The sequence below is a fragment of the Calypte anna genome, chromosome 19 (genome assembly GCF_003957555.1).
Source record: "Calypte anna isolate BGI_N300 chromosome 19, bCalAnn1_v1.p, whole genome shotgun sequence".
Taxonomy (NCBI): domain Eukaryota; kingdom Metazoa; phylum Chordata; class Aves; order Apodiformes; family Trochilidae; genus Calypte; species Calypte anna.
In genome coordinates, this window is record NC_044264.1 from 6,871,975 (window position 1) to 6,894,538 (window position 22,564).

General features: G+C 45.2%; 1 protein-coding gene across 2 annotated transcripts; it reads right to left on the reverse strand.

The window, feature by feature from the left end:
• Window positions 1–1,493: 1,493 nt before the first annotated feature.
• NUFIP2 (nuclear FMR1 interacting protein 2) lies at window positions 1,494–17,479 on the reverse strand. Of its 2 annotated transcripts, XM_030462188.1 has the most exons (5): window positions 17,217–17,479; window positions 12,681–14,393; window positions 5,064–5,096; window positions 4,722–4,776; window positions 1,494–4,092 (listed from the first exon to the last, which is right to left on the reverse strand). In XM_030462188.1, exons 1-4 carry the CDS (start codon window positions 17,395–17,397, stop codon window positions 4,724–4,726), a joined length of 1,980 nt encoding a protein of 659 aa, XP_030318048.1. In that variant the 5' UTR covers window positions 17,398–17,479; the 3' UTR covers window positions 1,494–4,092; window positions 4,722–4,723. The 2 variants fall into 2 exon arrangements, with proteins under 2 accessions (XP_030318048.1, XP_030318047.1); XM_030462187.1 differs by having other exon boundaries at window positions 1,494–4,776.
• Window positions 17,480–22,564: the final 5,085 nt, after the last annotated feature.

Genomic DNA, 22,564 nt, shown 5'->3' on the forward strand with positions numbered 1-22,564 from the left:
AGCCTTGTTCTCTTCACCCTGACCTCAACCACCTCCCTTGTAAACAGCCTCTGTAAGGAAACCAAATCACTATGGACGGAAAAATCTGCTAGGGACAAGACTTCTGAAAGCTTCGGACACCATAGGAATTTAATTATTAAAATGCTGAATCAAGAGCAAAAACCAAACACATAGGAAAATTACCAGCAGTCCTGAAAGATGCCTGTGACTGCCATCACTCCCACATGTCCCTGAGGTCACCCACCAGCCACTTCTGGAAAGGGTGCTACCATACCATGGCAACACTCTTGAAGGTGAAAAGCACTGAGAATACACTCAGCTGAAAGGACATCTTCCATCTCTTTTTTTTACCTAGCCAGTTCACCCTGTTACCCGCTCCCAGACACTGAGTAGCTGGCATACTTGCAACCTAATGAGAACTGTTTATTTTCCCCCCCCTGCCCGTTTCAAAGAAGTTCACAGCAGCTACAAAAGGCAAACAGTGTGATTTACAGTTCAGAAAAGGCAATGGTTTAAAGTGGGTTAGCAACAGAAACCATGCCCTGGAGCTATATCCACATCGTCAAGAGACAGATTTCTAATGATGAAAACAGGTTTCACAGACAACCAGGGTGGCTTTAAACCAAAACCAAGCTCCAACAAAACCTTGAAAGTCATTGCACTGCCAATCCACCAGATAGACAAGTGGGAACAGAGAGGCTGAGGGTCCCCAAACCACCGTCACCAGAGATGGGAACCCAAAGAAGCTTTTAAATCATCTCTTTTAGGGGAACAAAACACTCCCTGATCCACCAAAGAGAAAGGAGACCCTGTGCTGGACCTGGCCAGAGAGAAGAGCTCCAGCCCATGGTTCACCAGACCCTGTACAAGAAAGAGACAACCAAGAGGACCTGCCATGGTGAGGAAAGACCAGAGGAGAAAGGAGACAGCCCATCCGTGCAGGAATCCTTACTCCAATAAATAGAGAGCCTGGCAAGGAAACTGGAGGAGAGGAACTTGGACTCACCCTGGGAACTGAAAGGGGAGAGAAGCCTTAACCTGAATTAGTATCTTCATAGCTAATAAAAAAATTGGTCAGGATTTTGGTGCCACTTTCCAATACTACACATATTTAACCTGTTTTTAATGTTTTAAAACTTACTTTACTCAGTGTGATGAAAACAATGGCACAAATAAATACACACTCAGCTCTCCTGAGGCAAGCAGATGCCCCCACTCCACCAGCTCCTTACCCCCTCATGGGTAGGCAAACACAGACACCCTGGGGTTCAGACCCAGGAGAGAAGGCTGCTGCACCCCTGCCCAGGCTGTATTTGGTTTATGCTACAGTACTAATACTCTGAGTCAAACAAAAACAAAACAAACAACTAAAACATGAGACTTATCAGTAACACCTTAGCATTATTTAAATGTGCTAAATTAGTCACAGCTCAATTTCAGTTTTTTTGTTTTTTTCTTTTATAAGTTTACACAAAAATAATCAGAAGAACAGATTAAATCTTAAGATATTTTTAATAAGTGCTCAGTAAAGAATTGTGTGAGGACTTTGGGAGGACTGCAGATAGCAACAGGGTGAGTTACATGACAGCACGAGGAAGTTCCTTCCACGGTCCTGCCTGGCTCTAGGCAATATTTCTATCCCAGAAATACCGCCTGTGCCGGCGAGCAGGAGCTCAGAGAGAGGATTTCCTAACTGCTTAGCACTGAGCACACGCTGTGGAGCTGATGGAGACAGAGAGACAGACACCTGAAGAGAGGAGAAATACAGCAGAGAGGCTGCCGAGGGTGTTTCTGGATGGGCTCCCCTGGCAAGGGGCCAGGCGCAGCGAGGCAGAGCAGCAGGGACAAACATCAGGGAAAAAAAGAGACATCCCAACCCATCATTTGGACCATGTTTCTTTCAGCACTTCTTTTGCTGTTTAGGAGATAGACTGGACTGGGCCAAGATGAGAGTCCTCAAATACTCCAGCAAGACTCGGACCTTTCTAAACACAGGAGGTCAGATTCAGCACGGGTTATTGCTGTTCAGCTTCTGCAACTTGCCAGCCCCAAGAACCCGTCTGGGGCTGGGGGTACCAGGACAACACAGACCTCAGGGAAGCAAAACAGGGTTGGTTTTGTATTTTTTTAGGTTGGTGGTTTTTTTTTTTTTTTTTTTTTTAGGTTTTTTTAAAGTTTTTTTTTCTTTTTTCTTTTTTAATGGAACCCAGCCCTTAAGGCGACAAGTGACTACACAAGGCAAATAAATACACAGCAGAGCCTTAAAGCCAGTAAAACAAACTGGAAACTTTGCTATTAGCCTTCAACTCTTTGAAAATTAGTAATAATAATTAAAGAAAAAAAGAGCATTTCTTTTACCTTTATCTTCCCAGCCCCACCATCCAGTTTGTTCAACACTTTAAAGCTCGGGAATGCCCCAGCTCCTCTGCAGCAGAGCCAGAGGTGATTCCAACTTTTGGCAAGCAGTTGGGAGACTCAACAGAATCAAAAATAGGAACAGAGGACTAGATGTCGGGCACATCTGTAAACATGTTATACATCTGAAAGTTATGCACACACCTGTAAAGGTGGTGGTACAGTTTATAGGTGAAACAGAACTATTTGCGACTGGCCAACCACACATTTCCAAACCTGGACTGATACAATACATGATTACTATATAGTATCACACTACAGTATTATACTATATAGTATTTTATACATAAAATGGAGTAGGCAATCCATAATCAGACTCTTAAAACTAAGCGTGGCAGAAAGCTTGCAGTCTTACAAAAGGTACAGAATTAAGTTTCATTGTCCCACCATGAACCAAACTGTTTCATTCTGGAACAATTAACAGAATAAAAACAATTTAAAAAAAAAGAGCCTGCTACATACTCCTAGTTAACAAAACAAAAACAAGTGGATAAATCTAAGCACAAGGGGTAGGCAAAAGTTTTGGGCTTATCTGCTTCCTCTAATGCCCCATAGGGTCCAGTCCAATTTCAAGAGACACCAGCTGCTGCTGACCTCGATGCCCAGTGACACCAGCATTCACCTATTATGAGCACTGGGCAGGTCAGAAAACCCGTTTTTGCTTCATTGACTGCTTGCTCTTACACTGGACCCTGTGAACTTTCCACCTTTTAAAAAAAACAAAGCAAAAACAGAAAAATACCTCCCCAACCCCAGGACAATTTGGACACTCTACACAAGCTGCGATGGGACAGAGCGGGTTACACGGCTGGAGCCTGCAGTCTGCTCAGCCTTATCTACCACTGCTAGGAAGCTTGCCTTTCCTTGATATTTTTATTAATTTTAAATTTTTTTAAATTATTATTTTAATTCCTAAGTCCTCCATTTTTGTAATAAAATATATTTTTATTAAGAGATAATTAGAAGCAGAGCCCAGAAATACACAGACTGCATTAAAATATAAAAGAGCATTTCCAATGGGCAGGTGCAGGAAACCCAGCCACTGGTATTCTATGGACAAACTGAAAAGGATTCAAATTCCTGGTGTGGTTTTTTTTTCTTGGTTTTTTTTTTCTTTTTTTGTTTTTTTTTCAACTTTTTAAAAACTTTTTCCTTTTTTTTTTAAATTTTGATTTTTTTTAAAGAGAAAAAAATAAAACAAGAAGGGTGAAAGTTAGCAGAACTCACTTCCTCTTCAGTTTTCCAATGAAAACGGGGAAAAAAATCCGGCACATTTAGTGTTAGGAGACAGACAGAGCATATATGAAGCACCTACAGCTGAAAGCAGAAGATTTTTTTTTTTTTTTTTTTTTTTTTTTTGCTCCCAGTAATACAATGGCATTAAACTGTGGGAACAGCGGGGGTTTTTTTGTTGTTTTGGGGTTTTTTTAATGTTTTTTTCCATATTAAATGCCTAAACAGATTGCTTATTTTTGCATGTTGTCTTTTAAAATGAAAGAACTCTTCAGTTGCAATAGTCCAACGTGTAACCGGAGCCAGGTCAACTGTGTGACTTCACCATGAATCCTAGAACTGCAGTATTACCATCTTTCCCCCAGAAGAATGATGTTTTAAGACAATATCCCCAGCATATGATTGGCTGCTTTACTCCTGGCAAAACATGCAGATTATAATTCTCTGGAAAAAAAAAAACAACAAAAAAAATAAACTCTGCAAACTTCCAAGGTGTTTCTCCAGCATTCAATGGAAAACAGAAGGAAAAAAAAAAAGAAAAAAAACCAAACCAAAAATAGCAACAAATATGGAAGATGGAAGGGAAAGGAGAGATGAAGGATGGTGAATCATCCTGATATCCCTGTGTCACTACAGTCACAGAACAAGAAACAGAAACCTTGTGAAGTGGAAATGCCTCTCCAGTGGGTTGCTGTTGCCCTTGCAGACGACAGCAGGAACTTTAGAACCGGGCTTGTAAATCAAGTCTGTATTTGTTAATCACTTGCATTCACTCTTGAAACAAAAACAAAACAAAAAAAAAATGAAAGAAAAAAAAAATCTATTCAGTACCGGAGATTAAATAATCACGTGTGTAGTCTCGTTGAAATAAATTTTCAGATTCCTTAAGAGTCTAATTACTTTCAGTTGCCATTTTTAAATAACTATATATATATTTGTATATATTATCCTGTGATTCTAGTTATGGTTCCTCTGCTGAACTGAAGATTTAGAAGGAGCATAAAAGCCTTTTGTCCCCCATGAACAGCACAAATGCTGCAGAAAGGTTATAACAGGCAGTCTTGTCTTGCTACCTTCATTGATCCGGGCGATCCATGGCTTCATCATAAATGATTATCCTTTTGGGATCTGGAAAGAAAACAAAATCCTAAGTTTTTGACAAGCTGCTCTCAGGACATGTGGATGTTCACAAGGGATCTGCAAGGTACTCAACCATGAGAAAAAACCCTCCCTGCTCCCCATGTAAGGCTTTTTGTCCTGACTGAGTAATCCCAAATACAGACAAAGACAGACTACAAACCACCAGAGCTCAAGAACTAAACAGGGCAATTCTGGATACAAACACAACCCCCTCTCACCCATCCTAACAGACAGAACCCAACAGAGCAATCTGGTTTATTTTTTCTAATTCTTACCTTGCTTCTGCAAATTCAAAACCGATTCCATTTCTGTGGAAGCAAAAAGAGAAAGAAGACCATTGTTATTCTACATATTGATGCTGCTACTAAAGACAACTCCAAACATACTTAAATTTTCTGAGCATGGCAAGGCTTCCCTGCAGTTGTGCTGAAGGTTTTTCAGACAACCCCATCTAGCCCAGCAGCACAGCTTCCACCCACCCCACAGGACCACATGAATTTAACACGATTGAAGGCAGAGAGATGATTTTAAGATGGTCTTTAAGGGTTAGATGGCCAAACTGAGCACCAGAAATGTCACCCCCAAACTCTGCTCCTACAAATCACAACCTAACTTTGGGCTTTACTACTCAGAACTCCAACGCTGCTTCACACATTACAGCCCCAACAAGTAGCTCAGAGGGATGATTTTTTGAGTTGATGCTTAGCATGTGTGAAGTAAGAACTGCTGGACAAAGTGAGTTTCTCAGGGTTCACAGCATGCATGTGCTGAAGCACATGGTGCAGGGATTACTCTGCTAACATCACTATGAAACCACTGCCAACAAATCATCCCAGAACAAGGTGTGATGCTCCAGATACCTGCTGCCTGCTTGGCTCACAGCTCTTACTCCAATTTGCCTCTTGTGGGATAAATACAAACAAACCCTCCCCAGTACTTGCTGACAGGGCACATGCTTTTTGTTTGTTTGTTTACCTAAGTAATAACAGCAAAGTTAAAATTAAGTCACATGTTTAGAGACCTATTTGAAATAACCACCTTTAGGCACTATTGAGTTAGAATTTTGTGAACTAGAACTATAAAGATAGTACCTGTAGCCTGCACTCATGTTTAAGAAACAAAATTATAGGAACACAACCTGCAGGAACAATCTTTCCAGTCTCCCTTTTGCCAGAAAGAAGGGTGAGAAGACCTTGGTAGGGGCTTGGAACAGAGAATGGCAGTGGATTATTAAGCTACCTGATCTGTGCAGTAAAAGACAAAACGAGGCAGTAAATAAACCAGCCAGCATGGGAAAGAAAGAAAAAAACCTACAAAACTTGTGGCCTTAGCACGATGTGTGCAAAGTGTCACCTTGATCAATAGCTTTCATGTTTGCATCCCTTCTCCAACCCCTTCATCTGTCTTTTGTCTGCTACAAGCTCCAGCTCCCTGGGACAGGAAATTGCATGCAAATAAATATTGCCAGCCCTCTCTGCACAATTAAGTCTTTTGTAAGGAAGGCCCTGACAAAATTTTACGAGGTCTGTTATTTTTGTGTCATGATAATAACAGCAATACTTTGCACTTTTATCAGGGGAATCTCTAAGTGCTCTGGGAGTAGAAACCAGGCTCTAACACCCCCAGGGACACGAGCAACCTGGCAAGGGACTCCCTCCCTCATCCGCCCCATGCAGATTCCCCAGGAGTAAAATGAACCAGCTACTAAAATTACCTCCAGCAGAGCCAGTTTTCCATTCAGGGGAGTTAGCTGCATCATTTCCTAACAGCTAAAGAACATCACCTATTTTAACAGCTTTCCCCAAAGGCAGGAGGAAGAAAACTACTCAGGTTGTTGGTTCCCCCACAATAGAGAAACGTTTGAGTACAAAAGACAAGGCATAGGCTGAAGCCCTGCTTGCTGCTCTATCTCCATGCAAAATACCATGCTTTCTGTTGATCCTCACTTCACTAGGCACAAGAATGGGAACTGCTCTTTTAAAGATGTGGCTGACAATAAGACAGTGAGATACTATCAAAAAGACACCAAAAAACTTAAGTTGTCACGTTCTGAGTTTTTAAAAAATAACTAATGAAGCAATACTCAGCCCCCCACTCACACCCTTTTCAGACTTTAGTCTTCCTTCTTCAGAAAGGTAGGAAAGAGGGCATAATGTAAAGTGTCCTATAAATCCCAAACTTCTGGACACGTTGGCTGGCAACCCTCAACCAAAGCTACAAAACCCAAAGATGATGGGCAAACGGGCTCTAATACTGACTATCATCTGCCATCAGAAGAGCAAGAACAAGGTCCTCCCCTCTCACTGGCCAGCAACACAGGTTAAACACATTTATCAGCTGAAACAGCTACACAGAGGAAAAAAATGTGGGCTAACTGTAACACAAAACTAGATAAAAAAGTCTTCCTTCAGTCTTAAGATGACATTTCACCATTTATTCTGCTTTACTTGATAATACTTTCTGAGTTTTCCTCATGGTTCTGGATTAGTTACAGGCTGTGGTCATCTACGATGATCCCAAGATGTGAAAAATAACAGCAGTTGGACAGACCTCAGTTACTGACCTGGCAGCTCAGCAGAGTCACCGCTGCACAAACCCCAGCTCCAGCTAACCAAGACAGCAATCACAGGGATGCAGGATGGAGAAAAAGGCAGCTCTCACAAGCTGGTCAGGTAAGAGGCCCCAAAACTCCTTCCTCGGGCTCAAGCAGCTGTTCACCTGAGCCAGCTTTCCCTGGATAAAGCTACCAGGTCAAGTCTGAGCAAGGCCTCTTATCATTTCTCACCCTTGTATGGCAAAAGGGTATCCTGACTTTGAGTCCAAGTGTGATGCTGACCCCAAAGCTAGCACTGGCATGTGCCAAAGCACAAGGTCAAGACCTGACCCACAGACAGGGGTCACCATTCCCAGAAGAAGACATGTGGCCAGGGAAATGGCACACTTCCTTCACAGCAGGCTCCAACCCAGATGGAGAAAATGCCATCAGCAAACCCTTCTGCAATCCAGCATCAAAGTCAGCTCTGCTCCAAGTGAGGGGCAGAACTAGGTCACCTCTCGTGCCCCTTCCAACCTCCTGTTTTCCAGGTTTTTTTACAACTAGCTGGCCTCCTCATGGCCCTTGTACCCAGGGCAGACAGCTCCAGCCATATCCACCTAACAAGTTCCAGGGAGAGGACTCACTTTTTCTGGGAACTATCACCAAAATAAAGGGAAGGTGGTGGATGGCTTTGATGTCAAGAACTCACACGACAGTGAATTGCACAGATTCCTCAGAGGTCAATAAACTTTACAGCAGGACTGGTACATAACCTTGGAGAAAAAGAAGCCTTTCTGTGATAACCTATTAAGGCAGGCACTTTTATACGCATTTTCCTCGCTAGAGAGGCTACAAACAGAAGTGACTGCTCAATGCCACTGTTCTAATTCTTTGTACTTACAAATCTAATATAGAAACTGACAACTGTCCCTAAAATGAAGGGCTGAAAAAAAACAGAGGGACCATCCTCATCTGATTTTTCCATTTCTATCTACAGAACATAGTAATTAAGTTAGGGGACTGGCTTAGAAACAAAGCAAAGACTAAAAATTCAAGGCTGTGGAGATTCATTGCTGTACTATATACTGTACTCATCCTGACACCTGAAAAAAACAGAGATTGAAGGATAATTAAATCAACTTTTGCCCCAGAGATCAGGCCCCACAAGACCATAAGCAACAGAAACTGAACCCCTTCCCATCAAGGGGGATGGCAAAGCATGTTTTTTTGTTTTGTTTCTTGTTGGGTTGTTTTTTCTGTTTCCCCCCCCACCCCTCTCCTGATGTAACGGATGAAAATCGCTGAATTCACAGCTCTGCTATTTCTTCTGACCCAGTTCACCATTCCAGCAAATGCCACTCCTGCCTGGCCCACGCTGCCTTGCTCTATTTTCCATGCTGCTCTTCTGCTTCTTCATGCAAGAGATGCTGGTGCAAACGAGATGCTGAGAAGGAACAAAGAAGCAGCACCACAGAAACCGAGGGGCAAGGCGAAAGACAGAGATGTTGCAGGTTCCTCTCCTCCACCTATGTGGTCTTTGCTACTGTGGAGCTGGAGGACCTCAATTATTTGCTTTTTAGCTAAGGACAAACAAACTACTGGGCTCTCCCATCAGATGATTTGGTGTGCAGAGCTTGGTGACCAACACCCGGTCGTGGGAGACTGCAACTGCCCAAACATGATGAAGTTCTGCAAAGTATTGACAATTATTTTGGTGTGAAACATTTCATCCAGCTGTCTTTAAAAGGTGAACTAAAGCAGTAAGAAGATTTCAACAGAGGAAAAGCTGAGGCACACCCAGTCTCCTCTCTTAAAGGACCAAAAAAAAAAATTATCTACAAGCTGTTTTACCTCAAAAAGATGACGATTTTGGGAATGCCACACTGAGACAGAAGATCAGTTCTGACCTAAATAGGGAAAATGTCCCTAAGGAAGGGCACCACTCCTTCCTGGTCCTTCCAGTCTCCTGTACTAAGCTACCATCCCTCTCTCCAACAATATAAGCAGGAGGTCCACCAGTGCTCAACCCCACCAGATCTACCTTGCTAAATCAGACATGTCACCTGTGAGTGTTTCAGGGCACCATCACCAGCACTGAGCAGCACGTGCTGTCAGTGAAGGCAGCCACCTTGAAGGATCGTGTTTTACAGTCAAGCAGATAAGATGATCATGGAGCCTTCCTGACCTTTAAAAAGGAAAAAAAAAAGCAACGCACAGAGCAGGGGCACAAAGGAAACCAGCATAAAAAGCATTCAAGACAACAGGAGGGTGCATCATCAGCCTTGCCAGTCCTGTCCCAGTGCCCTGACTTCTGGGGAACAAAGCAATCTGAGCACATGTGAATGAGCATGGCACCCTCCAGCAGGTCCTCACCCTGCTGGGTAGTCCCCCAGCCTTACACCTCAGCAAGGCCCAGCCACCATGAAGGATGCTGTGGGGGGGGGGCGGTTAAACAGGATTACTGTGCCAGAATCAGCCCATCCTGAGTGTTACTTCCTCTGTCCATCCTTTCCCAGGGAAGCTGTGAAGCAATTACAAGTGTCCAAGACCCCTTGCAGTCACTGGACAAACCATTCACAGGAAAGCCAGGTTTGCTGGAACAAAGTTACTTGAGCAGGCTGGAGGCTTTCCCATAACCTATTTACAGTCCAAGATGAGAATCCACAGAACCTGAACACAGCTACAGACACAAACAGTGCAAAAAAGGATGCAAACTTGAGACAGACCAAAGGACTGCAACCAACCATGCTAGAGCCCCACTCCTCACTTCAACACCCAGAGCTTCATCCTCATACCATGGGTAGCTTGCACCAAGCTATGGCATATGGAGGAACTCAAGGCAGGGTCTGCACCAGAGCTCTATGCTCACCCCTGTCTTTGCCCTGCAATTGTTTCCCTGTGTCCATAACCCCAGAGGCAGGGCAGATTTGAAGAGCAAACTATCAAGACTTTGCTCACAAGCAAATAGATCAATCTGAAGAGGGAGAAGTTCATTCTCCTCTTGAAATCAAAACCAAACAATCCGAGGATCCAGCTGCACAGGAAACCCTAGCACTGGCAAGGCAAACCCACAGGCTCTCTGAGGTGGGGAGAAGGGGAAGGTATCTTGTGGAAAATAAGTGAGTAAAAATTGTTCCTCTCCTACTGGAGGGAACTGTTGGCTAGGAGCAGGACCTCAGGAAAACAGTCCAAGTTGAACGGAGAGGATGGTGTAGGAATTAACCAGGGCACCACTGTTCTGCAAACACACCCTGGCAGCTTAATTTTCTAGACATTTTGCAGTATGCTGTGCCACAAGAGCTCACCTGGGGACTCTGGCTGCAGGATCAGGCCATGAAGAGAGAGGACAGCAATCCCCACCACAATGGGACAGAGGAAAGTGCCATTCCTCCCAATATCACTTAACCTAAATCACCCCAACTTGGAACACAGAGAAAGGCAACACCCAGCATCATCACAGAAAATTACCAAGACCTGGACTGATCTCCTGCTTTGCAAACCAACAGTCACCTGAAGGCTAAATAGGAGCTCAAGGTGTTTGCAGCACCACTGTCATTGCATTGTATGACAGCACTGATTACAAACATTCATCATCTTTTACCCCTAAGTAACACCTGGAAGCTGACACAGACTGAAAAATAAATAGTCACAGAAGAGCCCATCTCCCCAGGGTGTGAAAGGGCATTCATTCACATGCAGAGGCAAAGAAGCAGACCACAGTAGTTTAACGAGTGCTTTAGGTGTCCATTCTTGCTGCTGAATGTTTAGAAGAAGGAGCAGCCAGACTTTGAAGTTAACACCTCCTTAAGAGGAGGTGGGAAGGGAGTGTTCTTTATTTTCCTATTGTTACTATTGTTTTACTGGGGTCTTTCACACAGCCAGTGTGAAGGGCAGAGCTGATGAGCTTTGCTGTAGCTATACAGAGTGCCTTTTCTATAAGAAAGTTCAGGCTGATATAAACAAAAAAAAGAGGGAAATTTAAGTTTTGGGAACATTTGTAGAAGAAAAGGATTGCCAAGGACCTCCCCTTCCACACCATGCTATGCTTGCTGGTACTCCCATTTTCCAGATAAAATCAACTGATAAATGCTGCTCTCAAGAATACCAGAGTTTAAAATGTTAACATCCTAGAGACTGAGATGACCTGGAAAAAATACTTGGGAGTCATTACTTTTAAAAGGCTGGGCTTGCTAAGGAAGGCATCTAAGTTTCTGTGTATTATACAGAGTTTGTATAATTTAAGAACTTTGTAGTGGCAGAAACACAGCAAATTCATCCAGCCTAATACTAACCCCTCTGCAGAGAGGAACAAGGCATTATCCATGTGTGTATGCAAAACAGTAAACAAAAAATGATGATTACCTTTTTCCCTTCAGGGTAAGAGGTGAAGGGAGAAGGAATAAAAAAGGAACTGCTCCTGTGTTCATCAAGGGTAGGTAAGTAACACCATGTCAAAAGGGAACACACAAACCAGGCTTCTGTTAACGCCAAGCCAGGACTGAAAGCCAAGAACGGCCGCAAGACATCAGAGCTTCTGGGGCTGAGACTGAAGCAGAAAGCAAGCCATCCCACAGGCTTCCCTCTCTTCATTCCCAGTTTAAAGCATCTGTACCATGTCTGAGTCATTCCAGTCTCAAAAAAACAACAAACCAACAGGAAAAAAAGGAGCTGGACTACAAAGGACTCAATGAAAATAGAATCATCTGAAAGATTCAGCCTACAAAGACAATGAGAGGATTCAATCTGCAGCTTAAAGAACTGTTGATAAGAAAAGATTTGTCTTGCCATTGCCACAATATTCAAGAAAAGGAGAGGGAAAGCGTGTGGGATTTGCTTAAAAAAATTAAAGTAAATCACACTGTGAAAAGTTGTAGGCATATTTTTTTCCTTCCTTCAAAGCTGTGGTTTCATGGCCTGATCTACCCAGGAGAGAAGCTACAAGAATTTGGTGGTAGAGGTGTGAGTACAGGCTGTGAAACCTTTTCACTAACAGAATATCACCTGGCAAAACTGGAACAGAGCAGGTGAAACTACACCTTTAGCTCCTTCCAATGATGAGAGGCTTAGGAAGTCCTGCTCGTTCAGTAGTAACTAAAATGTAAAACACACGAAGTAGCACCCTTATAAATATCACTTATGCTTGTCCACAGAATAGGGAAACAAAAACCTCTTAACATTAATTAAATAACCATTTCAATCCCTTTCCTAAGCAGTTATTGCCATTAGAGACATACAACCAGAAAGCTCATTTTTAGGACAATCAGAATTGCTGTAAGGAATAGATCATGTTAGAAAATTGCACTTAAGAGTTAAAATAGACAAGAGAATGCCCTTAGGCAGCAAGTTAAGACATTACCTTTAGTGTGATATATAATAGCAGCCCTCAGGTCAAAAGAACCCCAGCTATCTTTCCTTTCTAGGCCTCTCTGGTACCTCTGTTCTTTGGCGGAGGCTAGCAAATTGTTCGTAGGAGAGGCCAGAGGATTCTCTACTTCATAGTCTTTCGAAAGAAACACTAAAGCACCTTGGCTACCAGTGTCTGCCTTTTGTAGGTCACCTGTGTGATGCGACTCCAAAGCTAAGACACTACCCTCAACAGCAGTCCCAGGCTTAAGAATAGAGCTAAGAATTTGAGGGCTAGTCCGTTTATCCAGCTCATAAGCCTTAGGAAACACAGGTTGTTCAGTTCCTGAGGGAATGATTTCAGCACACTGTGAAACCAAAGTAGCAGGATATTCCCCTTGAAATGTCACTTCCATTAACTGATTATCCGCAGATTTCCCCGCAACAGTTTCAGGTCCAGCGCTGGGCTCGTTTATGAAAGATAAACCCCACTGATTCTGGAAGATATCTCCCAGGTTTTGCTGATTGGTCTGTGATGGGAAATCGACTTGCGCTGTACCCAGAAGCACAGTTTGCATATTTGAAGGGTAGATAAAAAGGCTAGATTTCTTTTGTTCAAGAGCTGTTGAAGTTGTACTCATGTCCTGGGGTCCAGACTCGGAGGAGGTTGATGGTACAGTACTAGCAGCAGTTGAGAGCAGTGGCTGGGTCCCTGGAGAATAGACACTTCCATCAGTCCCTGCCAGAATTGGCCCATTCGAGAAGCTAGCAGAAGTCACAGATTTCATAGCAGACATGGGGACTTGGGACAGTCGACTTGATGTTTGGGCCTGAGTCTCCCCAGCAGATGATGATGATGACGAAGACGACGTGGATGGGGTTTGAGCTGCTTTGTTGAGGTTTTCTTTAACTTTACTTGCATAACTTATTTTGGGAACAATTTTAGCACTGCTATTGTCCACTGGAAAAACTGGGGGTGGTTTAAATAAGGTCCATGAGTCCTCTTTAGACGTAGCTGATGATGCGTGTTTCCCTTTGGGCCGGTCATCAAACTTCTTGCTGCTAATCCCAGGTTTGGCATCAGAGTTTTTTCGCTGCACGTCCCCAAGCCCAGGCTTTCCCCGGCCTGCTCCACCACCAGCCCCAGCCTCATATTTCCAAACAGGCTTAGCATTTTCAATTCTGTTCCCCTTTTGTTCACTATAATCAGGCTTGAAACTCTCCGGTTCCTGTTTTAAGGATGGTGTGCTGACCTCCTGGTGCATTATTTTGTCCTGTACTAGATTCAAGTTCTCGCAACCCTTGGCACTGTTGCGCCTGCCTTTCCGTTTTTTCGGCGTAGTATATCCACTCTCAGAGCCACTGCCATCGTTGTCAGCCCCTTTGCCTACATAGCCATTAGTGATGTAGCCAGAATTATTGGTCACCACACCGTTCGGGATAGACACTCCTTCTGGCTTGTCTGAGGGCTGGCTTTCTCTAATTTTGTTTTCATAGGACTTCTCATTCTTTTTGTCCATGCTATTTTTCTGAACGAAGTTCTTGGGTTTGATTCCAGCTTTCCCCAAAGCACTGGCCTTCACAGTCTGCTTTGGGGTCACATTAGTGTCTACAAGCTGCTGGCTGCCATTGGGTACCCTGGATCCTGGGGTGGTGGCTTCATCAGAGCACAGGCCCTTTAATGACACTTCTCTTTCTCCTGCGTTACCATTTAGCTCTCCATAGCCTAGAAAAAAGCCAAAAACAACAAAAGGCAAGAATTAGAAAGTGAAATGCTAAACTTCTGATTGTAGAAAGCTGTAATCAGCCCCAAACATATCCAGTTTCCTCAAGTAGACATTTTAAAATAGGAACACATCTAGTCTCTGATGTACAAAAGGAAATGCTTATTTGCTGGAAAACACATTAAGGAACAAAACAAAGGGAAAGAATATACCCAAACTATGTAAGGATAACACACCGTAATGAGGATTACTGGCAAGCTGCAGAGCTATTTCATCAGCTACTGTTTCCAGGTCACACAGAGGAAAAAAATTAATTCCCAGGATGCTTCAAGACAGAGGGATCAGGTGCCTTTGCTACAAGATTTGTAGAAGTTCAGAACCCATACTATGAACAAGGGCCAACTCCTGTCACCTCCAGCAGCTCCAGACCTACAACACCAGCAGCTCTCCTTTCCATTCTCCTAAAAAACACCTCTACTAAAGAAAAAAAATATTCAAAAAAAAGCAGCTTTCCAAAAGGACACATGCAAGCCCAGTCGGGAAGTAGAGGAAAGAAAGGGTGACTGCATCTTCTCACTTTAAGATAGCAACTAACACCTCCCTACATGTGCTCCTTAGTATTGTAAAAGTGACAAAATTGGGAAGAAACACATTCCCACAAGCACCCTTCCACCACTTCCAGCAACTGATCTCCTGACCCCAGAGAAACCTGGGTATTTCAGAGTCCACAGAAGGCCTGGGACTGGCTAAAGAGCCAAGAAATAAAGCACTTGCTGAGGGTTCCAGCTCCTCACCATCATGAGATTATGCTGTACATTCCACTTTCCTTTCTCTTCTGAAGTTCATTGCTAGACCTTACGGTTCTGAAGTGAACCTTGAGAGTGCAATTCTAGTGGAGTTGGAAGCCCAGGTCTAGACTGAACCACCTCATCTTCATTAACTTTATTATTTTTGTAAAAAATAAATTTCTGGCCAGAGAGCTATTGTTTTTAAGAAGCCTGGCTACAATGCCCCAAGTGAAGCCTTGAAGTCTCAGTGAGAGATGCAAAGAGCACACTGCATACGCTCCAGCTGGTGACCAAGGAGCATTACCCTCACTCCTCCAAGTCACCCATGCTCCTCACACATCTACTGCAACAACTGGCCCACCTAAGGCTTCATCTGATGCCATGAAGTCAGTACAACCCACGGAGCGTCCCAAGAACAAAAGGGGGCAAAAGTCCAGCACGAAAATTAATGTTTTGTTGTTGCCGATGATGTTGAATTAAACTGCCATAACTAAAAATCATTGTTATCCTCACATCCTGGTGCCTCAGATGTCTGGCAGATGTAACTGCTCAAGTTCTGTGCAAGTTGGGAAAAAAGGAATCCTTGCAGGATTTTTTACAGAAATTCCACAACTGAGCTTGATGAGTAGCATCAAAGAGGATTTTACTGCACTCAAGTATCTGTTACCACCACAACTTCCACTGTAACTTTGAAATATGCTGTTGAGAATATTCTCTTAACCATAAATGCTTAATCCCAGAGAAAACTGATAGGATGATGATTCTCAGCTGAGGCAAGTACTGAAAATCAAGTATTTCAGAATAACATGCAGAGAAAACCTTCTCAAGAGCCAAATGTTATAGCTGACCTTGTATGACTCAAGGCCCCTGACACCACTTAGTAATGAAACAAAACAATAGAGTGGTCATAAGACCTTTGCAGATGAGGAGCAAAAGAATAAAATGAAGAACAAAATCCATTTCATTAAGTCAGTGTGTCAGCAGTTTCTAGTTCCAATTTTCAAGCATTCACAACTCAGCTGCCTGAGTTTTCTCCCAGATGGCTGGCTCTGGACTTGACACAGAAGTGCAGCAAGAAAAATTTAGGGGAGGAGAAAAAAACCCCCAAAACTAAAAAACCAAAAGGATGCAAAAATTCAGAGGTGAAGAGTACTTGGCAACTTCACAAACCGTCTGGTGGCTGGAAAGGGAGGAGTGTCAGAGTAAGCGCACATTAGAACCCCGGGCACACTGCACACGCTGAAATGACGACTAAACTTATTTTTGCTCAGTAACTTATTTTAGCGTTGCCCCTGCTGCTCCCGGGCCAGCCAGGCCCCTTCCCACCTGCCACCCCATTATGTAAAGGGAAATTTCTAGGGAAAAAAAAAATTCTATGTACGCGGTATTCTGACCGTTCTCGTCACTACGCAGTTGCTTTAACTCACACACCTCGAAAGGGTTTGTTTTTCTCCGACACGCAGCTGACAGGCAGCCCCCTAGAAGCGCGATGGAGGCTCCGGAGCTGCCCGTGAGCAACCCCCCCGGCCCCAGACAGGGCTGCCCGGCCACCGCCTCTGCGGCTCTACGGCCCGGCTATCGCGCCGGCAGGCCCCGGCTCTACCAACCTCTCACCGGGCCGGCCCGCGGGGAGCAGCCCCAGCACCCCACAGCTACGGGCGGCGGCCGAAGGTCCCCGGGCCGGGCCCTCGCCGCCTCCCCGCTCCCGCCGGGCCTCTCCGCCTTATCTGACTCATTGATTTTTACGCTCATCAATTTTTAACCAGCGCCTCACCCTTAACCCCCCCCCCCCCCCCCCCCCCCCCTCTTTCCCCCTCGGGCTGGGCTCGGCTCGGCCCGGCCCCACGTGCCCGGCAGTGCCGCCGGGCCCCGCGGCTCCCGCAGCCGCGCCGGCCCCAACATGGCGGACAGGAAGCGGCCCCAGCACGGCGGAGAAGCTTCCAGCCGGGCCGGGGGAGGAGGAGGAGGCAGAGGAGGAGGGCCCCGCCGCCACCGCCCCGCGAAGGTCACAGGCCCCGACCCGCTGCCCGCCCCGACCTGTTCTCCGCTTCGGCGTCTCCTGGTGCTGCGGGCCGCCGTGCCTGTGCTCGTGTCGGAGCGGCGGCTTGGGCTGGGCTCGTCCGTCGGACGGCGGCAGGTAGGTGCTCTGCGGGTGGTGGTGGTGGTGGCCGTAGTAATAGTAATGGTGGTGATGGTGGTGGTGAGGCTGCTCCTCCATGGGGGGCGGCTGGCGGGGCCGGGCCGGGCTGGGCGCTCGCTGCTGGGCCGTGCGGCTCCGGCGCTAGGACGCGGCTGGCGCGGGGGAGGCGGTGGACTGGCAGCGCCCGCCCTGCAATCAGCGAGCCGGGCCGCCGCGACCGCCCCCCGCCCGCTCCGCCCCGCCCCGGCCGCCCGGCGGAAAAGGAAACGCCGGCGGAGAGGAGAGGGAGGCGGGGGTTAGGGGGGGAGCGCCCGGTCCCCACCTCTCGGGGCGGGAGTGCGGGGGGAGCAGCAGGTGAGACTGCGCTGCTGGAGATCGGGGCGGCTTTCGGACTGGGTGGGTTTCGCCGCCTCCTCCCCGTGCTAGAAAAAGGGACGGCGCCGCAGCTATCTCCTGCCCTCCACTGGCGAGCAGCCCCGCGCCTTCGCCTCCGCGGCAGCGGGGTGGGTCACAGCCCGGCACCGCAGCCCCCTCTCCCGGATAGGGATCCCGCAGGGTCACCCAAGAGGAGGGTAGCTGGACAAAGCCTGGATTTGCCGCAAATGAGCGGATAACCCGCGCCCCGCTGTGGAGCGGTGGAAGGCTGGGGTCACTGGAATAACGTCGGCCAGGGCCACGCTGGAGGGGGTCTGGTCAGGGAGGTGGAGCAGGGATAGGGTAAAGTGCCGGCTTTGGATTCCCAGGGAGCTCGGGAGCGGCCGCAGGCACCGCCCGGTTGAGCCGCGGAGGCTCCCACTGAGCCCCGCTCTGCTCCCGGGCTCCACCCGCAGCCCGCCCGGCCGCGGCGCAGCCTGAAACGGAGCCCCCCGCTCCCCAGGCACAGCGTCAGCTCTGGGAGGGAAAAGGAGATTCAATCAAACGCTGCTGCTCTCTTCTGAGAAAAGCAATGGAAGTTCGGACTGATGTTTAACAAAAAATATCACAGGCTGTTGGAAAGCCTGAGAGTGGAAGGGAGGAGACAGGGTGAAACTTGCCAGAATGTGTAATGTACCGCGCACCCCTTCAGACCTCTATTCCCCACTGGAGAACGTTCAGCGGGGTGTTCGGTAGCTAAATGACCTGAACTCCTGCCTCTGCTTGGCGCATGTTCTACTGCAGGAGCAAGGTCTTCCCCTCGGATCCCCTCTCTGGCCACCAGTTCCCTCCTCAGCACTGAGGCAGAGCACAAACAAGGAAATATCTTCCACGGGCACCCAGGCAGCACAGGGTTAATCTGAAGGCAGAGCTGTGAGGAACCGAGGCAGAAGCTAATTAAGAGGGTAGGACATGGGCAGAGAAGGAGACCCAAGACTGACGCAGGTATTCTAGAGGTAGAGTCCTGCTGTAAATCGTTCACTGCTCCAGTGTGATTAATAACCTCGCAATTCTCAGCGTGCACCCATCAAGGAGGAAGACTGACAACAGAAAATGTGATCTTGTAATTAAAGACTGCTGGGGTTAATGTGTACAAAAAGAATAAACAGGCTGCATAAACTAGTCTTAAAAATAGTATTTCCTCATTTTTCTGCACTTGCAGCTTTCATGGCCTGCTATATTCTTTTAGTATTTTAAGGGAAAAAAATTTAGTTTCTGTGTCCAGAAGGTCCTATCAGACTTTGGCTCTGTTTTGTTGGGTGCTGTACAAAAGACAGAGCCTTTGCCTGGAGATTTTATGGTTCCGAAGTTTTATTTCAACAGAACATAGTTGAAAGTTTATGCATCAAGCACAGCTTCCCACTCCACCATCCTCTTTAACACACGGGAGGTAAAACTTTTCCTACTTTGACGTTAATAGGATTTTTTTCAAGATTTGAGATGCCTGAAATGAGTTCTGTGCCAAACCCACCCTGCAGTTTACATTTCTTTCAGCACAATGCAAAGCGATTTGAAATGCTGCAAAACCATTTAAGCAAACAAATCCGAACTTTGGACTTTACCTCTGCTCTCAGGAATAACGGTCCTGTCAAACGCTGACTCAGAGAGTGACCTCGCAATGCTTAGGAGACAAGTCTTAAAATGAGGAGTCAAGCATAATCACAGTTGACATTTTATTGGTGGCTTAGAAGAATTTATTTTCAATATAAGGAACTGGCTGGAAGACATACATTTTAAAAGACTCTGAAGAAAGCAAACAATTATGGACAAATCATGTCTGCAAACATGAATACCAGAAATTTAAATACAAAGGGGTGTGTCTTTGAGAAAGACATAGCAACTGCATTGCTGCTTAGAAGTGTCATGTTGTCAGCATTATCTAAAGCTTGCAAAAACAGATTTTAAGAAGTACACAATAAAACAGCCCAGGGCCCATCACCTTGTAACACCTGGCAACTAGTAACACCTCACCAATGAAGCACAAGAATCACACTGCAAGCCCATGCCATGAGGTGGCCAACTGCACACCTCTGCAAGGTGGGTCACCACCATGCTTGCTGCAGAGACAACTTTTAAAGGTCCTCCAAGCTCCAGCATGCAGGGCTGCACCCTAGCCTGGTGTCTCCTACCTGCCATGCTGGGACATCCAGTCTCCACAAGCAATACTTCATCCTGAACCCATCATCAGCATGAGATTGTACCAGCTACACTGCATATGAATATTCAACAGTTGCTGGGGATGTGTTCTCTGTGGAAAAGGGAAAACAGAGACTTCTGTGCCTTCTCATCTGCAGCAGTTTTCCTTCATACTGCTCTTTCAGACTGGCAAGCCAGCTGGGGTCTTGCACAAAGGAAAGAGATAAATTTTCTTGGAATTCCACACCCTGTGCCAAGTATTCCCACATCCAAGCACAATGCTGGGTACAACCAGCATAATTTCTAGCTTAGCAATTGATTCAAAGCTTTATTTTGTAAAGCTTTGAAGTAGATGGCTTTTCAGAGAACCTGCCATTAAGGCTGTAAAATGAAGACAGCAAGGAATGAATCAGCTGCTACAGAAAGCATGAGAAAGTTTTCTTGGAGAGTCTGACCAGAGATGAATTTGAATTCATATGAAAATTAAGTTAAACTGAGAATCTATTCCAATTATTCTAAGAGCAAATAATTTCCTTCCAAAGGCAATCTTCTTTTTAAACACTGCATTTAATTTCTATTAAGTGTTTTCAGGTAAGTTAAAACTGAAACTACAATCTATGAAAAGAAAAATGCCAGCTTTGTAACATCTCTTCTGTCTCCCATTTTAAAACTCAAAATTGGGAAACATCAAAATTACCTTAATATATAGGGAAGGGTTCTTCTATACAAAGTATTCTTTGTATTTGTGGCATTTGTTTACATTTTTTGCCACAGTGTTTTAATTCATAGCAAGCGTTCAGAGTTGCAAAATGCTCTATATTCCAACACATCCAACCTAAGAAAGCACTCAAGCAGATGCTTATACTATTCCAAACCTTGCTGCATTTTGGCCACTGAACTCTAATATTAGTTTTTCAGTACAATGCAGTCATGATTTCCCAGTTGATATTGTAATATTGGAGGAAGACCGGTCTCAGGAGTGGTTTAATCAGCATGGATGAAGAGGGCACAGTGCTCCTTGCTTGACAAGCTGCCTCACCAAGCTCACCATACTGCCTTTGCATTGATATTCAGGTGAGGTGGAGCCTCTCCCTGACTCCATTTTTGTACTCTGCTGTGTACATTATTTATAGGTACAAAGCCAGTCTCTTTAAAGACTTCTCCCTCTAGAGACAGCTTGATAGTAGACTTTGGGTTAGAGGTCTGAAAATTCAGCCAAAAAAAGATTTAACCCCTAATTGAATTGTAAGAATAGACACAGTGGACACAGACTTTCCCATCCCAAACCATTTAAACATTTCCACCTAATAGGACGTGCTGAGTTAGATTATTTTTTCTAAAAACTTAATTTCCAAATGCTATAGCAAACAGTAATTATTCTTCATTCATCCTCTGGAAAATTAAGGCAGCACAGCACCAAAAATAACCACAGGGCATGGTTTTGTGAGGCAGCAAAACTGACGTAAGGGCTAGCTGCTCCCAGAAGGGAAGGTCATCCCTCCACTGTCTGCCTGCCTCTGCCCTGCCCTCACAGCAGCACTGGTGTTCTGTAGGCCTGTTTAAGAAGCTGAACTAAAAAGCGATTCTTCAGATGAAAAAGTGCATATATTTTTTCTGGTTAAGCTTCCTGAACTGTTTCACTGAGAAGACAAATACCAGCGCCCTTTAGAATGGGCTGTCATTACAGCAAGTCAGGAGTTGCCTTCTACAGCCAACCCTGCTGCAGGGATGTCCCCTTCTGGGAACTGGGCAGCAGGGACACAGCTGGGGTTGTGGCCACTTAAGCCATCTAATTCTATTTTGCTCATTCTTGTGAGTCAATCCCCTTGAGTGTCTGCAGAGAGATGGCGTGACCACTGTTCAAAGTGTTTAGAGCAAGATCTAACAGAATGGCTGCAACCAGTGGGACTTCCTTCTGATGGCAACATCCATTGTTTAATAGCACTAGATCTGAAGAACACCCCCTGTTGAAAACACACTGAAGTGTTCACACGAGCATGAGTAACATGTGCTGCCCATATCTGCATGAAAAATTGTTTACTAGAGTGCAATCATCTAAACTAGAGGCAGCTTTTTGGACACGTAAAAGAAGCAGCACTGGTTGGCCTCAGCCAAGTCTCTCCTCATGATTTATTTCAAAGAATCCTATCTCTGGTCCTTTAGACAGTTCTGGATCTCCTCCTGATTTCTTAGGATCATCACAGGCACCACAGAGAAATCTGTAAAACACCTTCCAAGGTGTTCTTGCAAAAACTTCCCTGCTGTTCAGGAGCTGCCATGCAGGCAGTCTGGCCTGACTTACATGGGGGATTGTGTCAGTCACTGCTTGCAGTAGACTTTGACCTCTGGAAGACAAATGAGAAAAAGCTCAATCCACAAATCCCAAGCACTTTTTATCTTGTTATACAACACAACAGTCACAAGGTTGCTAGCCACTTATATTTCATTCTCATTCCATTTGGATACTAAGCAGTTTTTACTTTGAAACAAGGATTAAAATAAAAAAAAGAATTTTAAAAAATATGCATTGGAGGGGACATATATATTTGTGTTTGGACTCAGGGTCTCCAACCTAACAATGCCTGGCATTGGCAGAATAGGCTCTGGAAGGGTTATTATTTGAGTTATTACTATAATGGCTGCTTCATTATGTGACATGGGGCAATGACAGTTGACTAAAAGATTAGGGATTGAT